This window comes from Schistocerca piceifrons, chromosome 3 (genome assembly GCF_021461385.2).
Source record: "Schistocerca piceifrons isolate TAMUIC-IGC-003096 chromosome 3, iqSchPice1.1, whole genome shotgun sequence".
Taxonomy (NCBI): domain Eukaryota; kingdom Metazoa; phylum Arthropoda; class Insecta; order Orthoptera; family Acrididae; genus Schistocerca; species Schistocerca piceifrons.
The window spans coordinates 504,696,367-504,706,613 of NC_060140.1; the positions used below are offsets into that span (position 1 = coordinate 504,696,367).

At 32.6% G+C, this 10,247-nt stretch overlaps 1 protein-coding gene across 1 annotated transcript in view; it reads right to left on the reverse strand.

The window, feature by feature from the left end:
- The window catches only part of LOC124788781 (serine/threonine-protein kinase 33-like), a 90,133-nt gene extending 80,971 nt beyond the window's left edge, over positions 1–9,162 (reverse strand). Inside the window, exon 1 of the mRNA XM_047256064.1 lies at positions 9,073–9,162. Within this exon, the coding sequence (XP_047112020.1) occupies positions 9,073–9,162 (90 nt within the window). The remainder of the gene's footprint in view (positions 1–9,072) is intronic.
- Between the last annotated feature and the right edge of the window lie 1,085 nt (positions 9,163–10,247).

Here is a 10,247-nt window from a genome sequence, read left to right on the forward strand (position 1 = left end):
AGACTTTCTGGGCGAATATCAAGCAAAAATCGATCTTTCTTGCTATACAGTTGAACTCAGTGGAACTATGTTCCCATGGCGAACAACAACTACAAGTGAGGCAATGTCACAAGGTACACTAAAGGTGTTACCATCTGAACAGCGAACATTTATGCTATACATTGTTTTCCATGATATCGTACCATCAGGTACAGGAAAGCTGGTTTGGACTCCTGTGGATGCTGATGTAATCCAAAAAGTGTTAAGTAATGTAAAACCAGTACAAATTACTGGTTAGTTAGATAAAATGCACAGTTCTGTTTGCTGAAGCACAGGATGCATTAGCAATAAAATGGAGAGTTTATACTTAACTATTAGCCTAAATAATTTTGGCACTGACGCTGTCAGTAAGCCATATTGCCTGATGATTGCAAATTTAGATGTTCTGAATGAATAAGACGTTGACAGATCAAGTGATCACCAGAGCAACAAGCAAACCATTAATGAGTTTGCATTTACAACTAGTAAAAAATTCGTAAGTATATTTTGATTTCCAAGAATGAAATCATCAAATAAAACAACTGAATTATCTTCACCCTTTTCAAATGGTATAATTTCATCATTATTTTAAATAAAACTAACAAAGCTGAAGAATCTGTCAGTGGTCTCTTTAACTTTTTCAAACTTTTTTTATAAATTATTGAAATTTTTTTGATCTATACCTTTAGAAAAAACATATAAATGATTGATTATATTCCAGTTTAACAATCCTGGAGCTCAAATATAACTGTCAATCATTAATGTTGTCTTTCTCATCCACTTTGCTCAGTTACTTTGCATCAAACTGAATTAGGTAAGCGTTTCCCATGTTCATTTTTTCTTCTCTCAAATTCATAGATTTTATCCCATTTTGTTTACATGTACTTAGTAATAAAGTATTAGTAATAAATGAGTCACTTAATTTAATTAAGTGGTAATTCAGTAATTCATTAGTTCTCAGGAAAAGATTAACTGTACATATAAGATGTAGTTATAAAAATTTTGCACTAGTTGGTTCTTACACAACACCATCTTCAACTGTTGTATTGTGCATAATAAACTATGTCGTGACAAGGAGACAGAAATTGGTCAATAGAGTTCAAAGAATTAGAAAACTTTTTTCATAAAATAAAGCCAAATATATACATTTAAGCAAATGACAATTTGAATACAATTACTGTTGAAAGTGATGTGATATACATGGATATAAAAGATAGTATTATAAATGCATTAGGATTTAATAATCAAATTATTTAACTTAATGACAAAATTGTTGCAGATAATATTCAAGGAATTATATAATTTGAATTAATAAATATTAATTCTTGCATTAAAAGAAAGCCAAATATATACATTTAAGCAAATGAAAATTTGGATAGAATTACTATTGAAAGTGATGTGATATACATGGATATAAAATATTGTATTAGAAAAGCATTAGGATTTAAGAATAAAATTATTCAACTTAATGGCAAAATTGTTGCAGATAATGTTCAAGGAACTATATAATTTGAATTGATTAATATTAATTTTAATTAAGCTGATGGAAAGTCTCTAAAAATAATGGTTATTTTCACAACGAAAAAAAATTAGAGCTTCACTTAAGCCTGATGTTGAATTCTGTGCTCCAATAATTTATGAACCAAACTATCCTTTACTTATTTCAATTCATGATGAAATTGAGGATTTAAAAACAAATATTAATGATGAAAATGTTAACTTGGTTGATTTCAACAGTTTTGCTGTATCAGTTATTTTAGAAGTGAATTAATAAATTTCTCTATAAATGAACAAGACTGAGAGCTATCAGTTTTATTCTTTCCATGTGAATGGAAAAGGTCAAAATAATTTAAATATTTGTAATAAAGGTGCAGGAATTAAAATGAATGTTGTTGTAATTAAACTCTGTACATGAATTTTAAAATTGTTGCAACTGATGGTACAGATTATCCAACATGTGATGGAAAATTTAATAAGAAATTAATTGATATCTATGTATCAAATGTCAAAATTAAGCGATAAAAAATAAGTACCTTTGATTTGAAAAAATGTAAATAAGAAATAAGAAATTTAGAGTCACCAGATAATTTTTTGAAAGCTTATGATTCATTTTGTGATTCTAAAAGAGTTACACAATTAAAAGGGAATACTGATATAAATCCATATGATTTTATAACATATTATCCTGTTTATGTCATTACATGACACATGGAAAAATGTTGTAATGACACAAAAAATGAAAATGAAATTATGGTTGAGTTTCAGTGCTAATATAACAGCTGGTACACTAGTATACACAACATGTATGGGAAAACATATTATGTGCAACATAGATGATTATCTGAGAATTTGGATTTCTTATTAAGTCTTTAGAATTATGATCTTTTCTTAATTTTTTATATTCTTCAACATCACATCAAAAAAGAGTTTTTTAGATTTATCAGTTTTCGTTATAAACTGACGATATCCAAATTATGAAACAAATCGATCTCTTCAGCTGTATAAATTTTTAGTTTTCATTTTTTGTTGTTATTTTTTGAGTCAATTTATAACAAAAAATTTATGGCTACGAAGTTTTTCATGGCGGAGTTCTTCTATAAAAATCCGATGATTCACTTGCTGTGACAAATTTTGATAAAATTCCATGCTTTTGATGATATCAACTATCATCTTATTGCACATGAAGAATGGTGGATATCATTGAAAGCTTGGAAGTTTAGCCAAATTTGATGCAGTAAGTAAAATGAGAAAGTATTATGGCAAAAAAATAACTAGAAAAAATACTATTTTATATTTCCTTACTGAATGAATTTACTTATTTAATTTAAACATTTTTTTATATTCAAATATTCTAATTAATAATTTTGTCACATAAATGGAGTCTTCAAGTAAAACGCTCAGCAGTATAATAGTGAAAAATTGTTTAAGAAAATTAATGAGCTGAAGTATATCTTTCAGACAACATTAATGAATCTGATTATCTAAATATTTTGTATGGAGATCAATAATAAATTAAAACTATTTTGCCAAACAGATATTTGAAATTAGTTAGTGGGTATGATTTTGAATTTTTTTGAAGATGGAAGTATTCAACTCAGACACAAAGAAAGAAAAAACCACAATCGTTAGTAAATTTGATCAAATTGCATCTCTAATATAACAATTGTTATGCCCAGTATATTTTAGCTATTTTTCGTTTAAAAATAACTATTTGAGGATATGTAGTTTAAAATTTTTGGCCCAGTTTCCAAGAATTTGAAATATCGCTAAATTTCAAGTAAATATTGTGGAAAACGGTCGAAAATTTTACAAAATAGTAGAAGAATAATTTACCATAAAATAATTTCGAAAAAGTCTGAATAAACTTCAAAGTAGTGAGAATATTGGAAAAAGTCATGGAAATATTCCAGTAAAACGAGCATAAAATTATGTAAATGGGTTAAAAAACGAGTAATTTTATTTGTGCATATGTAATAACTATTTCTTGTTGTGGTTTCTTGATATTTTATGAAAAACACAGCAAAAGTTTTCCATGTAATTTTGATTTATTTTCAGCAATATTTACTTGAAATTACACGATTTTTCATTTGCTTTGAAACTGAGCCACAAAGACAAACTATATCTACTTGATGCACATGCTTGAACTTTATCAAGGCTGGGGAAGGAGATCGTCTGTGCCCCTTCAAAGATCCAGCCTTCCCTTTGCTGGAGCAATTTAGGAAAATCATAGAAACCTTAAATCTGGATGTTCTGACATGGATTTGAATCATCATCTTCCTGACTGAGTCCAATGTGCTAATTCCTTCATAACCTTGTTTGGTCACAACTCCAAGAAGATACAATAGCATGTGAATGGTGCAGGAAAAGTTAAGAAAAATGTTGTGGAAGTAAAAGATGTACTAGAGAAGCAGGTTCAAAAAGTTGAGGCAGTCATGACCAAGAGATTAAAGATGTGACAGAGATTCAACAAGGGTGCAATATCACTATTAGAGTAACCACCTACAGGAAGAATTACAACTGCAGAATAATTCAGAGTGACTGATAGTAAAACTAGCAATGCAAACTTGACAGTATTACATCAGCGAACAGTTATAATAGCTACACCCAGTCTAACATGGGGCGGAAGTGTAAACCAAAAGAGGAATTGTACCAAATATTACTTACCAAGTGATTAAAAGAAGTTTTCTCAGCGTATTTTAAAGATACAGACAAAAGTCTGTTCACAGTATACAGGCTGAAGGGAAAAGCGTTCACATGGGAGTCAAGAAGAAAGAAAAACATGTTAATTACATTTAATTCAAGTGGAAATTTCTGAAGAAATACTGGTCCATGAGTTGTCAGTCTACAATACTTGAAGAGCTATACATCACAAATCTATTAATACATGAATGGGTACCTTGAAAAAATTTTCCAAGCATTTATGGGAACTGAATGAGACCTTAGAGCAACTACTAAATGATGACACAATGAAATGTGCAATAAAGAGAAGATTATCTAAGAGGATGCAAGGAAACTCATCTGGGAATCTGATTAAGAACTGAGACACATTTATTGTGATGTTGGAGCAGTTAGAATCAATATTAGCACAGGAATACAAACAAACAAACAAGCAAAATTATGGGAGAAATAAGAACCAACAAATGTAATTTAATAACCTACCATAATAACGAAGAAGTTTCAGTAGTCGTCAATGTAAGATTCGTGGAAATTTTCATCAGTTTCACAACTATAAGAGCAGAGAAAAGGATTCAAGAGATTATGAGACAGCAGAAGGCGTGAGGCTACAAGGACCAGACTTAAACTTATCAAACATGATGACAGTGGAGATCTAAGAGGATACAAACAGAAGAAAATGGTAAAACGTCCAGAGAAACCTTGTCTATGATTAAATGCAAGATGTGTGGAGTAAATGTTGATGCTTTGCGATACACAGGAAGTGTGTGCTGTATTCCATAAACTATGTGAAAAAATGTTGAACACAAACGTCAGATTACCCAGTCTACCAGTGACTTGTGTGAGGATCATAAATGGTGTAGGTGGCAGGAGGTAATAGATGGAAGAGTGAATGCTGATTTCCTTTGAAATAGTTGGGGGAATAATATTTTTAGTAGTGCCAGGTTTGAGCATGTCAATTGTTTTAGGCATAGATTGGATGAACGAAGCTGAGTGATAATGAGTTTTGATGAAAGCACTGTTGAAGGTAATGAAGAAGAAGTGGATGAAGGATCTAAGTGTGTGGGTTTATGTTTTGAAAAGGAGCCTACAGTAGAGCAGCTAAGCAGGGAAACAAAGGAGGAAGATGTGAATATATTCAGTGACAGATTAGCATGTGAGGAATCAACATAGGGACGATATGATGGGCACACTTGACTGAAGATGTTTGGAGGAAACGAGCTGCAGTATTATATAAACATCACAAAGTGATCTATCAGCAGCCAAGTATCATGAAAGAAATGGAATACAGACTGAAGATAAAGGACGATAAACCATTCAATAATGGACAATATCCCATGTCTCAAACAGAAAGGTGAGGTAGATCAGCAGCCAGTTATCACGAAAGAGATGGAATACAGACTGAAGATAAAGCACGATAAACCATTCAATAATGGACAATATTCTGTACCTCAAACAGAAAGGTGATGTAGAAGAAGAGTTACACAGAATTATAAATTCGTTTGGATGTACTTTTCGTTCCAGTAGATCTGTTGTGAGAATGTCATCAAAGATGTAGAACATGTCATAAAATAAGAACAAATAATTCATTTTTACAAAAAAAGCAAGATGCTGACATCCTGCCTCAGATACTATGAGAAATGGTCGTCATAGATGTGGAATAAGTCTAATCTTTTTGAACATATTTACATTTAAACGGTAGTAAGACTCTTGTTGTCGAACTTATAAAATACACAGATGTGCATTGGATAACTCTTATGTTATTGCAGTGATCCATCAACAAACAGATAACCAGTTCGCAGTGCACTTTTATAATGATCACATCACTGCACTGAAAAAGAGCAGATGAGCTCTTTGGAAATCCATGAATAGAGTAGGAGTTGGCCGTTGGCCACCATTAAATACGCCACGGTTCTGTTAAACTGAACTTCACAGATAGTTAGCCTTTTTATGACTGCTGGCATGTTATTAAAAATGTGTGCTCTTGAATAACTAACCACATTCCTGGGCCAAAGTAAATGATTTAAAATTTTTGTGAAAGTTATTCTTGTTCCTAGTGCTATTTCCACGAACTAAGCTGTTGACCTGAAAGAAAGCTATGTTACTTATGGTAAATTTCATTAAGAAAACAATAATTACCATCCCCAGTTCATGGAACAGGTCTCTCAACGATGTTCTTGAGTTCATACCACAAATAGTTTTTATTACACAGATTTAGATTTCAAAAATTTAGCTTTGCTAAGGAAGATGCTGAGGGAATTAGATTAGGAAATGAGGCACTTAAAGTAGTAAAGGAGTTTTGCTATTTGGGGAGCAAAATAACTGATGATGGTCGAAGTAGAGACGATATAAAATGTAGGCTGGCAATGGCAAGGAAAGTGCTTCTGAAGAAGAGAAATTTGTTAACATCCAGTATTGATTTAAGTGTCAGGAAGTCATTTCTGAAAGTATTCGTATGGAGTGTAGCCATGTATGGAAGTGAAACATGGACGATAAATAATTTGGACAAGAAGAGAATAGAAGCTTTCGAAATGTGGTGCTACAGAAGAATGCTGAAGATTAGATGGGTAGATCACATAACTAATGAGGAAGTATTGAACAGGATTGGGGAGAAGAGGAGTTTGTGGCACAACTTGACCAGAAGAAGGGATCGGTTGGTAGGACATGTTCTGAGGCATCAAGGGATCACCAATTTAGTATTGGAGGGCAGCGTGGAGGGTAAAAATCGTAGAGGAAGACCAAGAGATGAATACACTAAGCAGATTCAGAAGGATGTAGGTTGCAGTAGGTACTGGGAGATGAAAAAGCTTGCACAGGATAGAATAGCATGGAGAGCTGCATCAAACCAGTCTCAGGACTGAAGACCACAACAACAACAACAAGGAAGATACCCAAAAACCTGAACTCTTTTGAGATTATGGAACGAAAGCAGATTACATATGCAAGAGTTTTTATTTTTGTATCACCTATGCCTAATAACTACAACATTGTGTAGAGGCTTCGGAAGTTGGGTGGTATACTCATCTCAATTAAATTTTTTTATCAAGTTGTGAGTCCTAGAGGAAGTAAAAGGCCTGAGACTGCGCCTTGTAGAACACCACATGTAACTAGTTCCCAGTCTGATGGGGATGGGTAGCTTCATACAGGACTCTTTACTAGGGACACCTTTATTTCTTGTAACATAGATACGATATGAACCATTCTGTGATGTTTCCTGTAACACCATAATATTCTAACTTACATAAGAGATACTGTGATTTACTAAGTTAAATGCTTTTGATAGATCATAGAATATACCAGTAGCCTGTAATTTTATTGTCTAATGAATTAGGCACAATCCGTTGTATGTGTAAACAGCTTTGTCAGTATTGGACATCTTTAGAAATTCAGTCAGTGACTTTGGCAATAGATTATTTGTAGTCAGATTGTTAACAAGCCACTTTTATGCTAACTTTTTTAAAGTTTTAGAGTATGGCAGTAAAAGTAAAACTGGATAGAAGTTTTAAGGCATTTATTTATCTCGTTTCTCATATAGAGGCTTAACTTCAACATATTTCCGACAATTGAGAAGTTCTCCTGCGACAAACAGCTGATTACATAGACAACTTTATCTGTTAGTAAACTCAGAAAAAGACTCTTTAATTAACTTCACTGATATTTTATTATAACCACTAGATTTCAATTAATAAATATCTTCTGGTTTAATAAAATATTCATATTATTGAATTCTCTTGTAATGGCTAGCCTCGGATGTTCCATGTACTGAACTCAACAACCCCATCTTTTCAGTATCAGTTATGTCAAGCCCTTCTGCGAAACTCCACAGATTTGTTACTGATGTGTGATTTACTTCTCCTCACTTCTGGCTCTGCGAGTCTCTTGATTCATTATAACCTTATCTGATGTTATCTTCATTTCCATAAATCATGTTTCTTTTTCTGGTTAGTCATTTACTTTGATTTCTGTTTTTAGTATTTTGCAGCGTGCTTTGTAATGACATATATATCAAGCTGTTCCACATTGGTTTACTTTTCTACTTAACAAATTCATGTTACATTGACTTTCTAAAGCCTAAGTTCACATTTCAGATAATTTTTTGCCCTCTGCTGTTGCTGCTACCAACAAGCACCCACTATATCAAAGCTAAGCCATTTCAGATTACAGAATCATTGTTATTACTCCTTCCCATGTTTATCTGGCATCTGTCACTTCAGTACTATTGCCCTAGTTGAAACAGCTATATAGTGGAAAAACAAGAAACATTCTCACACCGTTCTAATCAGCCCAGTTTTTATGCAAAAGATGTAAAACGCAAAGATTACATTATTCTAAGTAATTACAAACACATGACGTTGCATTCGTGGGAGAACTGAGGCCAGTAATCATAGCTATAATGTCTCTCTCTTACGTAACACATCAGCTTGAGTGAACACCATAACTTACACACCTTCTGGATAAAATATGAACCAACAAGAGAAATTTTATAGCTTATTAATTTTTAGGAAGGTGAGATCATACTACTGGTTTACATCCAGAATACTGACAAATCTCTCATCAAATGCACAAATGCCTCAGATTCTGTTTTGACAGCTATCTGCATAAATCTAAATGAACACAATTATACACAGAAGTTACCTCCATTCAGTTACATAAAAACTTCCATGGAATATAATACACAGTACATTTACTCAACTGGAAATTATTTTTATCTTCTTATTTCGATTTTTTATGTTTACTTAAAATTGCATAATGTTCATTAGAATTTATTATACACAGAAATTCAAAGTGTAATAGACTCTGGATACAATATATTCTTTAATTTCTGGATCGATTGCTTTCACAGTAACTACTGCAGTAGGAAATTTTAATTTATATAAATACCTTTGGTGTCTCGTAGACCTTCTCCAGGTAAATAATGTTTGGATGAGATATGAGGCGCAAGATTCTAATTTCTCGTTCCAGTAACTTCATGCCTTGATTCTTAGCCTGTAATAAACGTATTTACAGTTCCTAGCGACTGTTATATTGACAATAATCAACTACATTGCAAATATGAAAGACAAGGTAAAAAAGATGATATGATTGCAATAGCACTACCATGACTTGGAACTAAGCTACATTCTCATACAGTGGTTCTCGTTTGTATTACCATGAAGTGTCATAGGCTCTGACGTGAAATACTTTTCATAATATGCATTAGAAATTCAAGCCACTCCTAATTCCCAGCGGTAATCAAGCAGAGCAAGATAAAAGAAAAGTCCTCATCACATTATCTTTGCATAAATTCCGAAGCATATTTCTCAGCCCACAGACTCTAAATACTGAGAATGAGGGAAAGAATAATTTATTCATATGTTTTATCCTTTGTGTGTATATGGCATTAAATACCCACATATTTCCTATGAAACTATGTGCCCTCTGTTTTACACACAAATCTTTTTTATCTTGTCATCTACAAAAATCAGGAAGATGACATACTCGTATATTACGAAACATCTGCATGAAGTATCATGCACGTAACTTATTTTGATATTACAGTGATTACTACCTACCAACCAATTAACTCACTTGATAATTCATCTGCTACCTACCATTAGTATTGTCAGTCCTTTTCTACGACTTGTATTAATAAGCAGCTTTTCCAGTGATGGCAGCTTCTTTGGAAAGTGCCTAAATCGTTGTATTAGATACTCTACGTTAAAATGTTGCTTATCGTCTGTTTTGTTGTCTTCTGTGACTTGGATTTAATTAGTGTAGTACTACAGCCGTTTCAAGCTATCAAGTGGCTAGGAAACTTTGCGTTACCCCTAGGTTACGAAAGCTCTAGTAGCACAATAACTTCTTTTTTATTCTTATTTTGTGGCCAGTTCGGCAGTTCTCGATTGTTCGCTCAACAATGATTTATTATTTCCTTTTGGAGGTCCTTTCATGTTGTAATTCCCTTGAATTATTAAGTGCATTGACACTTATTGTAGTATCCAAAAGCATATTTATGTGTTACAGCTTTTAATAAATATGCCATATCGGGAAACAGTTACTGTAGAGGTCCATAAAAT